At 36.2% G+C, this 22,930-nt stretch overlaps 2 protein-coding genes across 2 annotated transcripts; one reads left to right on the plus strand and one right to left on the minus strand.

Annotated features, from left to right (window-relative positions):
* Nucleotides 1-132: 132 nt before the first annotated feature.
* Nucleotides 133-9,682, minus strand: yju2 (YJU2 splicing factor homolog). The gene is made up of 8 exons (XM_084411940.1): nucleotides 8,634-9,682; nucleotides 8,240-8,340; nucleotides 6,476-6,620; nucleotides 6,257-6,391; nucleotides 4,379-4,560; nucleotides 3,074-3,218; nucleotides 1,791-1,926; nucleotides 133-669 (listed from the first exon to the last, which is right to left on the minus strand). The coding sequence occupies exons 1-8, from the start codon at nucleotides 8,655-8,657 to the stop codon at nucleotides 533-535; spliced, it is 1,005 nt and encodes a 334-aa protein (XP_084268066.1). The 5' UTR covers nucleotides 8,658-9,682; the 3' UTR covers nucleotides 133-532.
* LOC311292308 (sodium channel protein type 1 subunit alpha-like) lies at nucleotides 9,522-22,517 on the plus strand. The gene is made up of 3 exons (XM_084411949.1): nucleotides 9,522-9,897; nucleotides 19,765-20,071; nucleotides 21,964-22,517. Exons 2-3 carry the CDS (start codon nucleotides 19,805-19,807, stop codon nucleotides 22,210-22,212), a joined length of 516 nt encoding a protein of 171 aa, XP_084268075.1. The 5' UTR covers nucleotides 9,522-9,897; nucleotides 19,765-19,804; the 3' UTR covers nucleotides 22,213-22,517.
* The last annotated feature ends 413 nt before the right edge of the window (nucleotides 22,518-22,930 follow it).

Genomic DNA, 22,930 nt, shown 5'->3' on the forward strand with positions numbered 1-22,930 from the left:
ATTAACTAATGTAGTTAACAAATGTATCAGAAATATATTTAATATATATGTACATTTATATTTATATTATCATACATGTATATTTCAAATATTTTGAAAATAAAACAACAAATGGAAAAAAATAGTCTAAGCTTGGAAACGAAACACAAGGAACATTTTATTTGTTTGATGTTTGTGAAGATGAAAGAGTCTATTGGAGATGATCAGTCTAAATTAGATTCAGATTCACTTGTCTCCACTGCAACCCTCAAATGCATTTCCTCGTATTGACTGAACTAACATGGAGAAACAAATACTACATTATAGTGCATAATACATTAGAAACACATTATAGAGTACATTAGAGACACTGGGATGACGCAGATCTAATAGCAAATAAATTCCAGGCAATGGAAACAGCTTCTTATAGACAGACAGTGCTTATCCAGTACTTTAAAGAGTCCAAGTTAAGGAAACTTATGAAAAAGAGAGGAGGTCATTTTTGCTGGTCTGAAAATAAACATTTAAAAACACCACACAGTGTTTTCTCGGCCTAGTCAGAGTTGGTGTCATCGCTGTCTGTGTACGCCCCCAAGAGGCTGAGCGATGAACCGCTCTGAGACGCGGCTGGCTGCCCGTTGGAAGCACTAGCTGAGGCTGTGGAGGACGCGGGTTTGGCAGCACCGGCCCCTGAATGATCCGGAAACACAGAGAAAAACCAGGTTAACAGATGTGAAGGACTGAGGGAGTTTGATACGTAAATACAACATCAGGGTTTCACTCATAAGAAAAAAACAATCCACGGCACAGGTTAAAAACAGGTGACAAGCGACGGCACACCTACGCGTTGCGGCCAATGAGCCAACATCAGGGTTTGTTGGTGGAAACTGTAGTTGGTCAGGCATCATTTATTCAAGCGCCCTTATTTTATTAAATGGTCAATTTTGTCCGCACCCATTTATATATATAAAAAAACAGCTTTGCAATCCACATCTGTACCATTCCTCGATTCCAGAGAAATAATAAAACAAAAACATAATACAAATACTGATGTAGAGTTGCAATTTTGGTTTAATAAAAAAATAAACAAGAAACATCAATTTATTAATTAAATAATGAATAAAATAAGTCGTCAAGAAAATAACCGTTAATTTGCTATTTTTGTGTTTTTAAATATTGTTATTATTATTATTATTAGTAGTAGTAGTAGTATTAATATATACACTATCGTTCAAAAGTTTTGGTCAGTAAATTTGTTTTTAAAGAGAATAATACTTTTATTAAGCAAGGATGCATTAAACAAACAAACAAAAACTTTTCAAATAAATGCTGTTCTTTTGAACTTTCTATTTATCAATGAATCCTGAAAAAATTTCAACATTGATAATGATGATTAATGTTTCTTAAATAAGTAAAGTAAATCAGCATATTAGAGTGATTTCTGAAGGATCATGTGACACTGAAGACTGGAGTAATGATGCTGAAAATTCAGCTTTGCATCACAGGAATAAATGACATTTGAAAATATATTCAAATAACAGTTAAATTGTAATAATATTTCACAATATTACTGTTTCTACTGTATTTTTGACCAAATAAATGCAGCCTCGGTGAGCAGAGACTTCTTTCAAAAACATTAAAAAGACTTCCTGACCCAAAAATGTGCTTTTTTGTTTAAATGACTGAATGAATGCATGATTTTTTTTATAATTGTAATGTTGTTAATTGCTGCTTACACCCCCCACACACTCGTTCTGACCCTGAAACTTTTGAGAAATCACAAACTGACTTAGTTTTAATAGATCATGAACCTTTTTGTGTGTCAGGAGCCTGTGGTTTCTTCCTCACCACCAGAGACCCCAGAGCTCCCTTCCCGCCCAGACTCCCGACACTCCTCTCCCAGCTCTCCAGCTTCTGCTTCTTCACAACCACAGACGATGATGAGCCCTGTGGAGTTCAGGAGGAAAAACAGCACAACAATTAATGAGAAGCATGAGGCGTTAAAATAGACAAATGAAGTGGGAAAATGTACTTTAGGACCACAGATCATCCTATATGAACATATAAAGTATAATGTATAGTTAAACAATCTGTCAGCTGATAAATAAATAAATGAATATTAAATATTGATTTGAGCTGAAATTATTATGTGAGTGTGGAGTGATAGGAGAATCATGAAACTAGCTACACTACCAGTCAAAAGTTTGGAATAATTATGTATTTTTAATGTTTTTGAAAGAGGTTTCTTCTGCTCACCAAGTTTATTTGATCAACAATGCAGTAAAAACAATAATATTGTGAAATATTATTACAATTTAAAATAACTTTTTTTATTTGAATTTATTTTAAAATGTAATTAATTCCTGTGATCAAAGATGAATTTTCAGCATCATTACTCCAGTCTTCAGTGTCACATGATCCTGTGTTAGAATCATTCTAATTATTATAATCAATGTTGTTTTGTGGAACCAAAATACACTACAATTCAAAAGTGAAGTCTGGGGTAAGGTTTAATAAAAATATAAGATGAATAGTTTTATTCGGCAAGGACACACAAAATTTATCAAAGGTAAAAAATAAAAGGTAAAGGTAACTGTTTTCAACATTGATAATAATCAGAAATGTTTCTCGAGCAGCAAATCATCATATTAGAATGATTTCTGAAGGATCATGTGACACTGAAGACTGGAGTAATGATGCTGAAAATACAGCTTTGCATTACAGGAATAAATTACATTTAAAAATATATTAAAAAAGAAAACAGTTATTTTAAATTGTAATAATTTTAAACAATATTGTTGTTTTTACTGCATTTTAGATCAAATAAATGGTAAGCATAAAAGACTTTCAAAAACATAAACGTAATAGTTTCAAACTTTTGACCCGTAGTAAATGTAGGAAATTGTTTGCCTGAGAGCATCAAAAATATTTGATCGCAGCATGTCACAACTGACCAATCAGAGTTGAGTATTTCAGAGCCATGTAATAAAACTCATTTTTCCGATTATAAACGTATAAAAGTAAAAATGTTAAAACATAAAATAAAACAGTAGAATAAAGAAACTCTAATTGAGGCTACTGTCTTTCACCCGACCTGTGATCCTGCGTTCCCGTCTGTAGTGAGGATGTCTGTGGGTTTATCAGCCGTGTGTTTCCTGCCTTCGTCTTTTGCATTTTCCGTCTCTTCCTCAGAGTCCGAGTCTCTCAGTCGCTTAATCAGAGCTCTGTCTAACATCTCTCTATGAGGAGCAAGAGAAGACTAAATCTCAGAATATATATATACTAAATAATTCATGTTTCTTAATCTTGACATTAAGGCCTGGTTTCACAGACAGGGTTCAGATTAAGCCAGGATTAGGCCTTAGATCAAATGCAGGGTTTCTCAAACTCGGTCCTGGAGGGCCACTGTATAGCTCCAACCCTGATCAAACACACCTGAGCAAGCTAATCACTGTCTTCAGGATCACTAGAAACTCACAGCTAGGTGTGTTTGATCAGAGTTGGAGCTAAACTGTGCAGGACTGTGGCCCTCCAGGACCGAGTTTGAGAAACCCTGAAATAGGGCATTTAAGAAGCTTTTATAAACGTACCTTAGGAAAACCATTACTGGTGTGCATCTTGAGACAAAACAATGACACTGACATATTTTCAGACATATCAGTGTAAGTTGCTTTCAGTTAAAACAGCTCAAACATGCATTTTAGTCTGGGACTAGTTTAAGCCTGGTCTGTGAAACCAGGGGTATGTGCTTTGGAAAAACAATACTAACACAGTGAATGTACATAACCTCAAAGAGCTGCTATTATTGTCACATGTAAATGTAGACAGTAAACAACATAAACACAATTATGACTTTCAAACATTAATATTTTAGGTTAAAATGCACAGGAATATCTACATATTGTACATAAACTATATTTTAGATGCTGTAATCTAGGGCTGCCTGATTTGGGGAAAAATCTAATTTCAGATTCTCTGATAAAATTTGCAATTTAAATCTTTGTGCAGTTGATTGGACCTGTAGTGTGACATTCATTGTTAAAAGTTCAAATATTCCACCATTAAAGGATAATTCACCCAAAAATGAAATTGTTCAAAACCCGTATGAGTTCCTTTCTTCTGCTGAACACAAAAGAAGATATTTTGAAGAATATTATGGGTAACCAAACAGTGCATGGACACTATTGACTTCCATAGTAGGAAGAAAATACTAATTGAAGTCAAAGGGGCTCATCAACTAGTTACTGACGTTCTTTAAAATATCTTCTTTTGCGTTCAGCAGAAGAACGATATTCACACAGGTTTGGAACAAATTGAGGATGAGTAAATCATGACATAATTTTCATTTTTGGGTGAACTATCCCTTTAAGTCTAAGAAGCAAAAAGTCTCTTTTCATACTTGGTCTCTCGTTCGTCTTCATCCAGCTCTCTTTCTTTCTGTCTCCGCTCCATATCTTTATACTTATCCAGCATGCCCTCGAAGTCCACCCGCGCCTGCCTCTGGTTCAGGTCCTTCAGCTCCTGCAGGTTCTCCAGCACCTCCATCTCCATCTTTGAGTCCCGTGTGCGGTTCTCCAGGACCTGTGACAGCATTCAGGGAGATTAGCTTTTACATTTTTTATGGGGTTTTTAATGGTTTGCTTTAGGGATGTCCCGATCCGATCCACGTCATCGGTATCGTGCCGATACTGGCCCAGAACGCTAGATCGGAGATCGGAGGGGAGAAAAAAAATATGATCCGATACCTATCCAACACAAACCATGGGAAAATCTAGCTTAAACCATCGCCTAAATGCTTGAATATTAGTGTGGCGAGCAGAGGGCCGTGAGAGAGCGGCACGAGGCCGGTGGCGTGATTACTGATGAGTGACACCTGCGCGACGCACCGGTCTCGTATCTCTCACGGAGGAGCGGAAGCATAAAGGAGGAGCGACGATAGTGAAGAGCGAGAGAGGACAGGCCTGGAGTTATGTTGTGGTTTTTTACGTTTTATTATGTGACAGCAGTCGTCCGTGAGGGGCTGCTGTCTTTTACTTTCGTTTCGTTGTTGATTTATTTTATGTCATTAAAGTCTTTAAATGTTCGTTTAACCTTCCCGGGTTTCTGCACCAGTGTAACGCAGTTCGTTGTTATGGGAAGGAGGAGGCGGGAACCGGCGAACATTTAAAGACTTTAATGACATAAAATAAATGTGTGTGTGTGTGTGAGAGAGAGAGAGAGAGAGAGAGAGAGAGAGAGAGAGAGAGAGAGAGAGAGAGAGAGAGAGAGAGAGAGAGAGAGAGAGAGAGAGAGAGAGAGAGAGAGAGAAAAAAAATCCCTCATACCTCGTATGGAATTTGGTGTTTTTGTGTGTGTGTGAAAGAGAGAGAGAGAGAGAGAGAGAGAGAGAGAGAGAGAGAGATGAGAGAGAGAGAGGAGAGAGAGAGAGAAGAGAGAGAGAGAGAGAGAGAGAGAGAGAGAGGAGAGAGAGAGAGAGAGAGAAGGAAAATCCCTCATACCTCTGTATGGAATTTGTGTGTGTGTGTGAAAGAGAGAGAGAGAAAGTGAGAGAGAGAGAGAGAGAGAGAGAGAGAGAGAGAGAAACAAATCCCTCATACCTCTGTATGGAATTTGGTGTGTGTGTGTGTGAAAGAGAGAGAGAGAGAGAGAGAGAGAGAGAAGAGAGAGAGAGAGAGAGAGAGAGAGAGAGAGAGAGAGAGAGAGAGAGAGAAGAGATGAGAGAGAGAGAGAGAGAGAGAGAAACAAATCCCTCATACCTCTGTATGGAATTTGGGGTGGGGTGTGTGTGTGTGTGAGAGAGAGAGAGAACATTTTTGTAATGTTTGAATAAAGGGTGGCAGTCTTTCATAATCAGCTGTTGTTGTGGACTATATACTGGAGAAGTATTTGTTCTCGATTTGAGTGAGATGTTTTTAGGTGGCTAATTGAGCAAAGTGCTTCCATATATTTTATTAGTATTAGTTCAAGAATAAAATATAAATATCGGATTGATATCGGTATCGGCAAATAGCCAAAGCTGCGGCATCGGTATCGGAAGTGAAAAAAGTGGCATCGGGACATCCCTAGTTTGCTTACAAAGACACTGTAAAGGCTTTTATGTCCACCATATGTGGAAAGCAGAGGAAAAAACAAAATGCTTTTGTCACAAAAATACACTGATGGAAAGTGGAAGTAAATAAAAAATTAAACACAAATAGCACAGAATAAAACAATAACCCCCCTGACAAAACCTCTAAAAGACTACATGTGTCTTATGATATTAAAGTTTCTAACAGACCTTCATGGGGTTATTGAGTTCCTCTTCCTCTCGCTCCAGCTGGATCTTCTTCTCCTCCTCTTCTAGCAGTTTCTCAGCCTGAAAATTACGTGTTGCACCATGTTCCATGGCATAGTCTGTGTTCTCTGGATCTGTCTGCGAAACACACCAATCAGATGAAGTGCAACCGAACAAACACGCAAGAAAATCTCCTGAAGTGTCGTAAGTTCACTGGAGTACCTTGAAGGTGATCTCAGCCAAACATCTGGTGCATTTAATGTAGAATCTAAAAATGGGAAGCCCCATGTACAGTTCGTTCTGAACGGTCTCCTTACGAGCATTGAACTTCTTCCCTTTGTAAATGTATTCTCCACATGTTTTACACCTGCAAAACAGCAAGAATTATTATCTGAAAGATGATATATAATCTCTAATAAATCAAACTACATATGTTTTCCTCACAAATCAGAGAAATCAATAGATTCTTTGCTAAATAGTATTATGTTCAGTATACCATTATCTTATTTTACAGTGATATACAATACCAGTCAAAAGTTTGGAAACATTACTATTTTTAATGTTTTTGAAAGAAGTTTTTTCAACCCTGCATTTGTTTGATTAGAAATACAGAAAAAAAAATGTAATATTGTGAAATATTATTACAATTTAAAATAATGGTTATCTATTTTAATACACTTTAAAATGTAATATAGTTCTGTGCTGCAAAATGCATTTTCATCAGCCGTAACTCCAGTCTTCAGTGTCACACGATCCTCCAGAACCCATTCTAATATGCTGATTTATTATCAATGTTGGAAACAGTTGTGCTGCTTAATATTAATAACTTATTTTAAAAAAAAAAGAAAAAAAGAAAGACAATTACTGACCCCAAACTTTTGAATGGTAGTGTATAATGTTACAAAATATTACATTTTTAAATAAATGAGAATATATATATATATATATATATATATATACATACACAGTTTTACACAATCCAGAAGAACTGTGGGAACGTCTCCGAGATGCTTGAAGAAACCTTCCTGCAAAGCTACCTGAAAAACTATGCGCAAGTGTACCTGGACAAAAGCCGTTTTAAACGCAAAGGGTCGTTACGCCATATATTGATTTGAATAGAAGTTAAATCATAAATAAATTCAATTTGTGATTTTATTTTTGAAAGCATTCTCACTTTACAGCATTTTAACACAAGTGCCAGTACTTTTCACAGTACTGTAGCTTTGCAGGAAGGTTTCTTCAAGCGTCTCGGAGACGTTCCCGCAGTTCTTCTGGATTTAGTCTCAGTTTCTTCTGTTTCTTCATGTAATCACAGACGGACTCGATGACGGTGAGATCAGATCATACCGGCTGTTGTCAGACTCAAATCTCACTGGATTATTACAATTAATGGCAAAAAGAATGTTTGGAAATGTAAACTGATATTTCCTACTGACACACTATTCGATCACTATTTTTTTTTTACTTTTCATTCATCAAAGAATCCTAAAAAAATTATTACAGGTTATTAAAAAAGTATTAAGCAGTACAACTGTTTCCAATCTTGTGACACTGAAGATGTGAATTCAGCTTTCATCACAGGAATAAATTATTTTTTAAAGTATATTCAAATAGAAAACCATTATATTAAATTGTAATAATATTTCCCCCTGTATTTTTGATCAAATAAATGCAGCCTTGGTGAGCAGAAGAGACTTAATTCAAAACCATTAAAAGATAGTAATGTTTCCAAACTTTTGTCCGGTAGTGTATATTGTTGCTCTTCTATGTAATTTTATCCTTAGTTGAGAAGCTGCATAAAGTGCTGTATGAAACAGTTAAATATTATAGTTCTGTATCTAAAAACATGTCATTATATGAAACCTGCAATAATTCTAGACATTATAACTACCTCATGTCCTTATATGACAGACCTGTGTTTCTATCTCAAACCACCATGTTGGCAATAGTTATGCAAGTTAAACAAAAAAATAAAACTTGTCTCACCTCATATTAAATGGTGCCATCAATCTGACCACATACTGACGGTCTTTGGGCAGTTTGAGTTTAGGGATTTTAGACGGATCAAAATCCGGAGGATAGTATTTCTGAAGAAAAACAAGAAGAAATGCTGTAAAAGTGACAGTTCACCACAGAAGCGTGACTTTGTAAACAGAAACTTATTTCGAGGTTCATCTTAATAACTGTTACGTGTGTTCAAGGTTATTTATGAACTTTAAGTGCATAGAAAACATTACTTAAATACTTAAATTTAATAAATGTATACACTGCGTTGCTACTTCATTAGCATGCTGTTAATGATTATCTTAGACATTACTCCTCTAATCCACCTTAAGCCGCAGCACACTAATAATATAGAAGTAAACAAAGAGGTACTTACATTCAAAACTTTTCTTTCCGACATGGTTCTCTTTAATTCACTAAAATGTAACCTAAAACCGACACCTGAATGCTCAAATGTTTGTTACTGCGAGCTGGACGCTTCTTCCTCGCTGTCTGTCGCGCGGTGTGTGTGTGTATCCGTCACTCACGCGCTGCAGTGCTGCCACCACCGGTAGAGCCTCAGTATTACAGGACACAAGGCAAGCATTAGCGTGCAGAAGATGATCATATGTAGGCCTACATAATAATACAAGCCCAGTAATATCATATGGACATGCTTAGTATGCCAAAAAAATTTATAAACAGGAAGGTGATAGGGTGAGTTAGGTGGTTAATTATATATTAAAAACAGAAGCATACATCTCAAAGGCATGAAGACTTCACTGAGGCCACTAGAGGGAGATGCTGAATAAAAAATAAATTATTAAACGAGAGTTAGAAGAGTTTTTCGTGTTGCTTCGATGAATTTTAGAACATGCATTTCCTATCAAAGTACAAGCTGTGATATTCACAATCACGACATAGAAGAAAGCAAGCGAAGAGATCCTTTATACTAAATAGAGCAAGTAGTTGAGTGCAACCTTAAGAAAAAGTAAAAACATATATTTACTACTTTTTATAGATATGACAGTCACTGGAAACACAAATCCTGACGTTAAAATCATCCTGTAAGGACAAGCCAGCCGTGCCCAAAGTGAACTCTGCATTAGGCACCAGTCAAAACAATCAATACTTGCAATAAAAGAGTCGTACAGTCATTTTTTCTTGCTTATTATCTAATTTGGCGCGCGCAAATGTTTGGTTGTGATGCGCGTAATCCTGCATCAGCTCTAGGGCGCGCGCATGCAGAGAGACGCGCAAACTCACGCTGTGCGCAAAACCAGCTGGGCACATCCGTAAATGGCTTAAAATTCAGTCATATCTTCAATGGGAAGCACGGACAACGTGTGGATACAGAGTTCTCTCTTAAGTGAATGCTGGGATATAGATAAACTTTAAATCTGGATCGCGTAAAACACGTAAAATGAGCGTTGCGTGGGATTTAAGAGTACTAATGCATTTGTGCGGAATCCAGATTTCAACGAACAACAATTTACCTACAGCAACAGAGACAGTCTGAAAAATCTTCCAGAGTCCTTGACGGAATACTTTATCTGGGATTGGGGTTATTCCCATCATGGATCAGTTTGGGATTTTGAATTTACATCAGCGCAATAAATGGAAATGCGTGGACGCAGTGCTGCAATTAACGGAGTTTACATGTAAGAGATTTTTTTATTTATTTACATTTAAAACGAAGTTGATGTGGGTAGTAATACATTTTGTAATCTTTGTAGAGTTTCCGAACCCAATTCATTGCAGGTGTAATATCCCCATATACAATATTAAAAAATATGAATAACAGTTCAGGCATAAAAGTAAAACTTCCTAAAGTTTCAACCTCCTTTTTTTCTATAGTTCTATACTGTATGGTTCTTTGAACATTAAAAAAGTTGTTGTTCCAATATACTGCAGGTTCTTCAGATCAGTGTTGAGATTTCCGTATTTTAACTAAAAAAAGGGAAAATAATGGATTTCTTTTTCATTTCAACTGAGATATAAGGTGAAGCATTTGAGGATTTAGAAACAAATTAAAGAAAGAAAAGTTTAAAGAAAAAGGCACCAATGATGTGCTAAAGTGTCAGTGATCATGTGACCCTTTGCACAGAATTGCAATGCTGATATAGTGCAAAACTTTCACTTGTGGACTAAAGTGTAAACTTTTTAAGAGTGATTCAACCTGAAAAGAACTCATTCACTCATCCTCGTGTTAATGGTGCCATGATTGTGGGTTCAGTTCCTGCTCTTGGATGTATTTCTCAGCGCTGAATATTTGAACCCTGTCCTCACTTCTCTCTCATCAGCTGGAGTTCAGATGGCCTGCAGGGTGGACAGATACAATGCATTATGGGTGACCTTAATATACATGACTCCTCCCATTTAATGATCCTTAATGGATCTGTTGGTTTTATCAGGTCGTGAGCGTTCTGTGAAAGCATGACTTGTGTGCTGTTGTAATTTTCAGGAATTTTAGTTGTGATTTCTTTCTAAAATCCCAGTACAATTGTTGGTACTTTATTTTACCGTGTCCTTGTGACACGTTACATGCAGTTACTGTTGTAGCCTAATAATAACTAAATTATGCATACGTGCAACTAACCCTAAACCAAACCCTATTCCTAACCCTTATAGGTGAGTATATGTAGTTAATTAGTATTACTCAGTACTTAAATGTATAATTACACTGTAACACAGTTTTTAAAAAAGATACTGCAATTAAGAATGTCCTTTGTCCAATGTGATCGTTATGACAAAAACACACAGAAATATTACTAAAACTTTCAAATAATAAAATAAAATGTCAAATATAAAATTAAAAACTAATTCAAAATATTAATAAAAACTATAATAGTATCTCAATAAATTTTCCTAATGCATTAAAATGCATTCATAATGCCTTATAATTAATCATATGTTCTTGCTATGCATTATAATATTTAAACAGTATACTGTAATACTTTAAATCACACAGCCAACCACTTGTTTCATAAGTTTATGCTCTTTAACAGTTTAAGCATGAATTGATAAGGATTAAGAGTTTCAATTAGTTTTAAGCAGAGGTTTTCAAGTTCAATCTTGCCCCAAAAACTGCAAATAATTTGCATTATATAATTAAATAAGCAAGTGAGATGTACATAAAATTGCTTAGACATATAACCAAAAATTAAACAATATTTACTCACTTCACACACAAAAAATAGAATACACAAATTCTCAAAATAGCCAAATATTGATTTATCAGCATGACCAAATTTTTAGTTTATATATGAAAATATATAATGCCTTACTTGATGTACAACATTATGATTGATAAAGGATATAGAAAACGAATGGATGTTTGTAATGATTACGATGCCTTAATTCTTCGAAACGTCTCTGTAAAAGTGACTAATACAATATCTGTTTGCTCTGAGGAAATATTTGCGCTTCAAAATGCTTGCATTGGTTCCACCACATTGTCTGAAAGAATGAGCAATTCCAATGTAAACTTGATTAAAAACATTTGTCTGTCAGATGAAATATTAAACTTGGCTTTGTACAATTATCAATAACACAAGCTAGCTGCTGTATTGAAATGTATGACCATATGGCTGACTATTTTGATTCCTTTGTTCCTCAACCAATGAAAATAGATCAAAAATAGCTCCATGATGTGAACCATGAAACATAAGATTAAAATATAAGATGCATATTAAAAAAAAGAGAATTTGGTCTGCTGAATTGAATTTTGATGAGGACGGCCTAAATCAGCCGTGCTGCATGATCAGAGTCTCTAAATCCACAACAAGTTTATGAAACGTAAAATAACCTGCTGAAAAAGTTCATAAAATCAAGAGTAGAGATACAAATGACGAACCTGGAGGAAGCACAAGACAGAATATAACCGTGTGTTTGTGACTGCCTGTTAAGATTGATTACATTACGAATGTGAGAGTCATTTAGACTGATATCACATAAAAATCTACGACACACACTGATTTCGCATTATTAGCTGAAGGAGTGTTAATTTCAACACTCATCAGTTTGATCAAAGGCCAGGAAATAATACGCCGGATTTGACTCTTTTTATGTTCAGAATGGTCTTTGTAATGGCTGTAAAGGCTCATATGAAATACTGTACATGGGGACAGACCTTTTATTTTAAACGAGAACCGAGACAAGTATTATGATCCTCTAATACACTCTTAGAAAAAAAGGTTCAATGGGGTTCTATTTAGAACCCTTGGGTTCTCGACTAAATTTTGAAGAACCATGTTTGCCAAAAAGGTTCTATATGAGGAGATATGTCTTAAATGATTGCTTAAAACTTTCATGTTTTATAGGTTATTTCAGTTTTTTTTATAGTGATTAAGGGTTTATGAGCCATTTACAAGTGAATTAAAATAAATACCCCTTTAATTGAATTCAATTTGTAAAGTTTGCAATTTTGTTTGGTGGCATTTGTAATGCAGAAATCACATTTTTGTCTTCTGAGAGTAAAGCCATCGAGAACACTGCAGTATTTTGTTGCGTTTATACGACACTTGGTCAGAGAGAGGCTAGGCATCGACCACTTCCGTTCATTTGACAGTTTTTTAAATTGCTTTAGCACAATTTTCACAAGCAATTGAAAACTCTTAGTACTAATATCACAACAGATCATAAAAAGATCAAACATTCCATATATTTGCACAATACACAAAATCACAAAGTCCTTTTCACTACACAAAATAAGGTTTTTATCTATATGTTTCATGTATAAGTATACTTTATTGATCTCAGTTGGGAAATTAAAGTTTCAATTTAATGTTATATTGTATATTTCATTTACAGTAACCCCCTTTCATAAAGCTCTTACTGTCAAACTTCTGATTTGCATCTCTTCTCGTTCAGTTTAATACATTTGTCTGTTATTTAATCCAACTGAACTTAATGTTTAATCAATAGATCATTTGGCACACCTGTAGATTTCTATATAGACATGTGTCTATAGAACTTGTTTGCAACTTCGGATATGGTAACCAAATGTTATGAATTCTTTATACATAAGGGATTTATAGATAAGAACCACTACTATGTTCAAAGTGTGTGCACACGTAAGTGTGTTTGTGTGTGTGTGAGAGAGAGAGAGACAGAGAGATTTGCAATTTGTGAACATAGAGCAACATTTTACATTACAGTATGCCATGTGATACTGTAAACAGAGACAAAACTATGGTAGAGACTATGCCAGAATATATTAAACAGTAGTATAGATTGAGTCATATACAGTGAGGACATTTACTGTATTAGCAGCATATACTGTTTTATAGCACAAAACCCCCATGGCCGTGTCATAACTTCATCACATGTTTTGATAACACACTGGCTAGATACTATTACAAACAATATGGATTCAAACTGCCATGAGGTTCTGCACACCACAGTTTGCTGACGATACAGTAAATGTTTTCACTGTACAATATATGTCTCAGTCTATACTGTAGTAGTTGACCTTTATAAGGGTGAGTTACAGTAATGTGGCAGTCTCTACCATGGTAATCTGTTTACAGTATCACATGGCATACTGTAATGTAAAATGCTGTATTTGATGTCTCCCTTCTACTGATCTATCTCTGATCAATCTGACTCTATCCTGCTCTGTGTTCACAAATTGCACATTTTTGCGATGACTATTGACAATCAGACTCCAGAGAATCTTTTTGCACTGGTTTAGTTCCAATCGGGCAAAAAAAACAATAGGGCTAGTTCGCAAAAATAGTTTTTTTTCGGAAAAATCCAAAACAGAACGGTTTAGGAGTTAGGAGCCATTACAGACTTTTGATCGCTGTAGCGCCACCATCAGGCCGATTGGGGCGAGCTTTGGTGACGTTGTAGACGGGGTGGGTACTACCATCCCTCAAAGTTTCAAGTCTCTACGACTAACGGTTTGGTCTGCCCGATCACTTTTACGGGAGAATGCTGATCCTTGGAAATTATTACAATTACAATAGGTTTTCAGCGCTACACGTTTGAACCCCTAAAAAACTGTAAAACGTGCCCTCAACAGGCCTCTTAACTAAGCTTAACCAGCTAGTTTTGCTATTCTGGACTAGCAGCACCTGACCATCTTGGAGACTCGTGTTGGTATATGTTTTTGCTTGTTTTCTTACAAAAGAAGCACAAAAGAAGTGACGTCCCACATTAATGTGCGTCTAAACTGACAGCCGAGTAATTTGCTACAGCTGAGAATTGTGGGTCAGATCAAGCCGCCGTAAGCCACTTTGAGGCTGTGGGTTAGATAACGCTTTCTGGCTCTGGTCGGCGGTGAAGAATTGAAAACATGTCTGCCAGGGGAAGGAACAGGAACTTCCTTCTCCACGCGCTAATCTTCAGAAACACGTCTCTCCAGCTGCTGGGTTAAACTGCAATAAAAGCACAGGCTATAAATGAGAGCGGGTTAGGCCTGTTAGTCATCAGTTTTAATATATGCCCTGTCTGACACCAATTTAGTCTGATGTTCCATTCAGGATGAGAGATGAAGCAGGAGGTTGAGAAGGTCAAGGCTGGATAAGCTTTTCTTCACGCTGGACTTAGTGGATGATTCCTTATACAACATACTGTATAACTGTGCTGAATGAATCCGCCTCTGGTTCAGTCACACATTTCTAAACACTAGAACAAGAAATCACTAGATGGAATTGATAATCGCTTAAGATTTGAGAATATTACACATGACTACTGGAATATGTTTCTGTAACTTTCATGCAAAGTCACCATGAACTACTTGGAAGAATCAAACAAAACCTGTCAAGAACATGTCCAGATCATTTTCCTTTCTGCATAAAAATGCATGCATTTTGTGGCTATTTTCATGGCAATTAAAGCACTTCATTTTTTTTTGTTATTGCAACACAAAAAATTGCATTTAAAGGGGCTATATGTAGAATTTGCAAACTCTTGTTATTAGCGACACCGCTGGCTGTTAAGTGAATTGCAGCCAGCAACTTACTGCTCGTGCTCACGTAACATTGTACGTAATTTCTTTTGGTTATTTGCTTAGTCGTAAAAAGAAGTTGGGAATACTTTTGAAGCAAAATACTGTTAACGAAAATCCAGACACCGTCCACGCTGCTGAGAGTGACGTTTAGATGAATATGTAAATATGTGCTGTGCGCTTTCTTGTCAATAATAAAATAAACACACAACAAAAATGACAGCGGTGAGAAAACAGCAGTTTATAAAGCATCTGATCATAAGGATGTGGATATGTTTGCTCAAGCTCTGCAATTAACCAACATCATGTCGACAGATTAAAATTAAGCAGTTATAATACACTGTAAAAAATGTCTAACCTTCCTAACTCAAAATTTTCTAGTGACTGATAACATCTAAATTTTTCAATTGGCCCAAGTGAAAATCTGTAAATTAAATTTTATAATTTACAGAATTTCACTTGGGCCAATTGAAAAATTTAGATGTTATCAGTCACTAGAAAATTTTGAGTTAGGGAGGTTAGAATTTTTTTACAGTGTAGTTTGATTTAAAGTATATTTGAGACTATAGATCTGAACATGTGGGACTATAGTTTTAATTAATCCCTTTTCTTTGCACGACACATTGCCATTACAGTACAGAATGGCTCTTTCGCCATTATCCTGAACATTGTATAAGCATTTATTTCATGTGTCATTGAACGGAAGAGAGGCTTTCGTGAGCGCATAAACGTCTTACATACTGTATATTTCTTGAGCGGCAAATCATTTTAGAACGATTTCTGAAGGATGTGACACTGAAGACTGATGCTGAAAATTCAGCTTTGATCACAGAAATAAATAAAATTTAAAAATATATTCAAATTTAATACAGTTCTTTTAAATTGTCATAATATTTAACAATATTACTGATTTTACTGTATTTTTGATCAAATAAATGCAGTCTTGGTGAGCAGAAGAGACTTTTTCTTTCTTTTTAAAAGCATTAAAAAAATCTTACCAACCCCAAACTTTTGAACAGTAGTGTATATTGTGTTCAGACAGGATGATTTTAATTACTGCATTACAGTAATAATAATACAATGAGAATCATCACGGAGGAGGAGAATGAGAATTATAAATTCAGTGGAAGATATGTGTGCATTACAGTATTGAGAGCGACAAAGAACAAATTCTCTATGTAAAATATAATTTCTTATTCATACATATAAAATGTGATCTATACATATTCTTAGAGAGATTCGCCCTCAATATTACAGGACCATTAACTGACTTCAGAGCACCGTAAACATGCAAATGTGTTAAAACATTACCTTAAAATCTCAGGTGGTACTTCAAGAAAACATTTTAGGTCAAAGGGGTTAAAAAAATGTCTGAAATAGATAATAAAATATCAGATCAAGTGTATGCATCTGCATGTCAAAAATGTTGCACATGTTGTTTACTTTCCTTCATTATTTTTGCTCAGTGTGTTTGAATCAGCTGGTGTTTTGGTGATTTTTAATGTGTGAAGTCAGTTCTCCTCAAGTTCACACAGATGTCTTAGCAGAAGAGCCACATGGCACTCTCAGAAAAAAGGTACAAGAGCTGTCATTGGGGTGGTACCTTTTCAAAAGATACGCTTTTGTACCTCATTTACCCCTGAAGGGTGCATATTAGTATCTTAAAGGAACATAATATTATCTAAAGTGTACTTATTAGTACCTTTTCAATGGGTACTGGTCCAGTGACAGATTTTGTACCTTTTTTTCTGAGAGTGGGAAGTTCATTTTAATGAGATGGAAAGTTGTGTTTATGACTTCAGGTGCGTTCAAGTCACTTTCGTTGGAGTAAGATGGCGGTGTACCTTCTCTTAATTGACTATACAAAATTACAGCAAGGCTTTTAAACTCTACTTCTAGAAAGAATGTGCGTCAGATGTGTTTTGCTTTTTTATGTTATGAAGACACTGTAAACTTTATCATTGCATATTATATTATTATATTACAATGCTATCATATTGTGTGCAGGCAATTAGCTTATTTTGTTTGATAAAAAAAAAGCCTGGCAATGCCACTGCTAAATACCTATAAACAAGGTCTAAAACTAACTTTTTGCCACACCTGCCAATGGCCGGTGAATTCAGAAAATTTACTGGCCATAATTTTTTTTTTTTTTTTACCAGCCATGAAACCAGTAATAACACCAAAGTTTTAGATACCAGTGAAAATTCTCAATGCTCTAATCCAATTTTGATACCACAGCTACAGCTACAACTACTTACTAATATACATTTGAAATATTAAAGACAAGTAAGCCATCAGTAGTAAAATAAAAACAAATAGCACAAGCAAAAAGCACAAATAAATACAATATAACAAAGATACAAATGAAATAAACAGTTTTTACTAAATCATGCGCATAATATAAAAAATAATTCCTTCGTTTTGCCTAATTGTGCGCTCAATATAACAATTCATTCCATTGTTTTACAAAATCATGTTACGTTATAACGATCCGGTCCCTCGTTTTACTAAGTCAGATGATTTAGTAAAACGAGGGACCGGATCGTTATAACGTAACATGATTTTGTAAAACAATGGAATAATTCGTTCCCTCTTTTTACTAAATAATTTTTCCTGCATGCATGTGCGGAGCCCTATGGAAGCTTGTTTCTGTCACGGAATAAAACAATTTAAAAGATAATTGCGACTTTTTCTCGCAATTCTGACTTTATAACAAACAGTTGCGACTTTATATCACGCAATTCTGACTTTTGTTCTCGCAACTGAGAGTTTATATCATGCAATTGGAAGAAAAAAAGTCAGAAAGAAAATTGCATTTACCTTTTTTATTTTTTATTCAGTGGCGGAAACAAGCTTCCATGAGGCTCCGTATTCACACACTGGTGATTTGATAGTCTCGAGGTTAACGCTACAGTCTTAAAAATTAAAGGCTCTTTATTGGCATTGATGGTTCCATGAGGAACCTTTAAAGGGCACCTATTATGCAAAATTCACTTTTACATGGTGTTTGAACATAAATGTGTGTTGGCAGTGTGTGTACACAACCACCCTATAATGATAAAAATCCATCCAGTGCTTTTTTTATAATCCCCATAAATCATAAGCACTGTCTCAGAACAAGCTGTTCTCAGATTCGGGGCAATGTGACGTCACTTTGCACAGGCCCCACCCACGACTGTTGATTGACACTGCAGTTTGAGCATAGACCCACCCTGAGTGAGCTGGACACAGAGTCCGCCATTGTTTCCACGCTTGAGCAGCTGTAGACAAGAATGTCTCCTAAGCGATTGAGGTGTTTTGTTGTTGGATGTAAGAATGAACATAGCAGTCTTCATTTACTCTCGTTGTTACTCGAGGATGGATCTGTACTGTTTGTGATCCAGCTTACGGTCTCCGGAGCGACAGGCCTAACGTTACTGACCACGGCAGATATTTAAGTGAGAGAGCGCACTTTATGACTCATCCAGTCATTTTACGGATATAAGGTTTACCAGTTTATTAAGCACCCACTGAAAAGGTGTGTATATATTTGTTTACTGTTAGATGTAACAAGTGTTTTGTGTACTTCGCTGTGTATGTTGATGATAATGAAAGGGAGAGTGAGAGAGAGTTTATGGATAAGACTTTAATGCGCACTTCTTTTACTGTGTTTATTCAGCTCTTACAGTGATTCTCTGGAGTAAAACTAACACTCATCTATTGTGTGATGTACAATAAACTTCACTGAACTCATCAGTATATTTTGGTCATCATTCGGACGGGGTCTGCTACAGCAGGCTTGTATTAATAGTGGATAAAAGCAGATGACAAATAAGTTATAACCATAATTAAACTAAACTATACCTGTTCTATCTCCATACAGCATATATTCTCTGGCTCTGTGGGCATTATTGTCCGACGCCGAGTCGAAATGAACACCGCAACTGAGAGTTTCTGTTCTGATATTATCAGATGAGATTGTCCTGGCTCTTAACGCGAGCTCGTGAGGCTCCGCCCCCAGGGCCGGCAGCAGCAGTTCATTTGCATTTAAAGGGATACACACAGTAAAACAGCATGTTTTTCTGAGCTCCAAAAAATGACAATTTAAACATGCTGTAAAAAATTATCTGTTGGGTATTTTGAGCTAAAACTTCACATACACACTCTGGGGACATCAGAGACTTATTTTACATCTTGTGATAAGAGTCATAATAGGTGCCCTTTAACATCCATTCCACAAAAGGTTCTTCGCAGTGGAAAAGGGTTCTTTTGATTATTAAAATGTTCTTCACACTAATGTTCACTGAAAGTTTTTATAGGGAATAAGAAATGGTCCTTCTTTGGCACCTCCTATATGAAACCTTTATTTATAAGAGTGTATGAACTGGGAATTTAGATGATACACGGGATCCCTGGTACGTCCCGTGAGCATTAAAGTCCCTGAGGAATCCCCATCATGCCCTTGAGTACATCAGGTGACTCCAGAGGGACTCAACCCACAGTCATTGTGCTGTAAATTGCAAAACAACAAGCTCATAGAGTAACATTCTAACTCTATTTTTCTCTCTGTCTCATGGACGACTCCATCTAGCTTTGAGTAACTTCTAGTACAGGACGATCAGGATGAAAAGATGGCGACCATGCTCTTACCAGCGGGTCCTGATGGCTTGCGACCGTACACTCGTGAGTCTCTGGCGGCCATCGAGCAGAGGATCAGCGAAGAGCGGACGAAAAACACGAAGGATTACAAGGCGGACCCCGGATACACGGAGGAGCCCAAACCCCGTGCTGACCTGGAGGCCGGGAAGGGGCTTCCTCGGATCTTTGGTGATATCCCTGCAGGCCTGGTCGGAGTCCCGCTGGAGGACATCGACCCTTTCTACTTCAAGAATCAGAGGGTGAGTCAGTCTGAGGTTACTAGTGGCCTTCGAGATGTTTTAGTGCATCTTTAAAAAAAGACTAAGTGCTGTAAATGAGGCCTAATGGATGTGAAGTTCGTGTTTTTAGTTGAATATCGTCACAGTCCATGAATAAACAGATGTATTTATAGAAGTGCATGTAATGCTTTTGTCTTCGAGATACGTACTTGTGCATTTTTAAAAGCTGTGGAAAAACATTTTCTATTTTTTCTGAATCATCTACCTTGAAATCACCCTCTTGGTTCTGCTCTGGTTTCTCCTGGAGAGCAATGAGATTAACTGGAGAGAAAATGGAGACTGTTTCCTACATCTCCTGAAAAACAAGACCCTCTAACTTTTTTCTCTTTGGCCCTGTTTACAGCTGGTGTTAAGATGCGTTTCGGTCGATCGGATCACAAGTAGACGAGGGAAACATTCCCGTTTACACCTGGTGTTTTAATCCGTGTCTTTTGTCCCCTTTAACCACTTCTGTCCTGATTTCTACGAGGAAAGGGGCGGGTAAATGTCTAGACTTTTTCAGATCTTTCGATCTAATGGACAAAATAAGCTCACACAATTTTCTCTGATAGCCGCAAGATATTAGAAATCAGGAATGATGAGAGAACATTGTGCTTGGTACATTTTTCATCTTCGAAACCAAACTTGGGTCTCCAGCTGACAAAGTTTAAATCCCGTCGGTCTAGAGCTCTTCCCATAATGTTTACGCATTAGGTCAGTAGACGGTCTTTTGTGTCTGTTCAAACACATGAGCGTTTACACTACGAAAGCAATCCGGTCCAATGCGTTTTCAACTACCTCTGGAAGTGGTCGAAAGTGGACAAGCTCACAATGTTTTAGACCCCATTTACACCTGTATTTAGTGTCGTCCACTTGTGATCCGATCAACCGAAACGCATCTTAATACCAGGTGTACACAGGGATAATGTCTCAAATTGTGCTCAGATTTGCCAAGATAAAGTCTGCAATCAAACTATCAAACTGCTGTCCACATTTATTTACAGCGCTCTACTATTACTATATGTTAACTATTGACTAATTTCTTTCAAATGAATATTAGGAGAAACATCTGATCTGACACATAATTGAGAATTTCATAAATTCTGCATATCTATACGATAAAGCAACCTTTGAAATTTAAATAGTTTTCACTAACAACCCATTATACAGTCATAAACATAATTGACAGCAGAAGACCAATCAGAATAAACTATTACAGAGAGTGATTATCTAGTATTGGCCAATTTGGTCACTGGTATATTGTGATACATCTGATGAAATATTAGCTGAACATTTAATTTATATATCTATGTAATCAATTGTCTTTTCTAAAAATAGTGGTATTGTGAAATGACAGATTTTTTATTATTATTATAATTCCAATGAAATTACTGTACTATATTTTAGTTTGATAATGTTTTTTATTTAATATGTCTATCTTTAGGGGATTTTATGGTACTAAATTATATTTATGCAGTAGTTAATTAATTAATTAATTTAATTTTTAATCTAGTCTTCAGTGTCACATGATCCTTCAGAAATCATTCCAATATGCTGATTTGCTGCTAAAGAACCATTTCTGATGTTTAAAACAGTTGAATGCTTAATATTATGTTTTTTTTTTTTTAAGAATAGAAAGGTCAAAAGAATAATTTAACATTATTTACATTTACACTTAACATTATAACATTATGAATGTCTTAAAACTTTTGATCAATTTATTGTTTCCTTGCTGAATAAAAGTATTAATAGCCTATTTAAAAATAAAACCATTCTGACAACAAACCTTTGAACATTATGTATCTTTAGATGCAGAATATTGACATTTCATGTGTTCAGACTGACTGTTTCTCTTCTTTTTTCTCTTTTTACAGACTTTTATAGTAGTAAACAAGGGAAAAGCCATCTTCCGCTTCAGTGCCACATCTGCACTCTACATATTCAGTCCGTTTCACTGCATTAGAAGAATCTCCATACGAATTCTAGTCCATTCATATCCTTCCACTGAACGTTTCTCTATGTGTGCAATGTTTACTTGCTTGGAGAATTACACAGAGATTTGGTCTGTTTATAGCCGTGCTTCTGATTTGAGTTTAGTAACTTGCGCAGATATCAGACCTTAAGACCACAAGCTTCTCTAGAAACACAGCTGCACTGATTTCTTTTTTCATTTTATAACCATATAAATCTACTTTCCAAAAGCGCCATTAAAAAAAGGTATATATGAGAAACTAGGGTGGCAGGCTATTTTGACTTGGGCCAGTAAATAACCACCTAGCAACCATTAGAACTTCCTAACAACCACAAAGCAACATGCAAAAAAAAAAAAAAATCTACCCCAAATATCATAGAGCGACTGCATCGCAGTGCATTGGCAACCATCCAAGACATCGTAGTATCATGCTGGTGATTTTTGCACGGGCAAACACTTTTTCCCATTTGGCCTCTGAAACTAATGAGGATATTATCAAAAGGCATCAAAAGCCCAAAATCTAGACCAACAGCAAAATGATATCCAGCTGCTCACATTGTGAGGCGAATCTGAAATATTTACCATCAGAGTTCTATTGGATTTGGTCTCATCTCTGAAACAGCTCTGTAATGTTCTTCCCTGGCATCGCCAACCAAATCCGCTGATATTCCTCCTCTAATTCCCCAAATGAAATAAGAGCGCAGTGATTTGGCATCATGTGACAGCTGCATGCACAGATGTTGGAGTGTCCGCGGTCATGATGCACGCAGGTTTCCAGTCCTGTGTCAGACGATAATATTTTAAAGAGAAAGGGACATGCAGACTGTATCACAATGCCAAATCACGCTTTACCAGAATACACATATATT

This window comes from Rutilus rutilus, assembly GCF_951802725.1.
Source record: "Rutilus rutilus genome assembly, chromosome: 6".
Lineage (NCBI taxonomy): Eukaryota > Metazoa > Chordata > Actinopteri > Cypriniformes > Leuciscidae > Rutilus > Rutilus rutilus.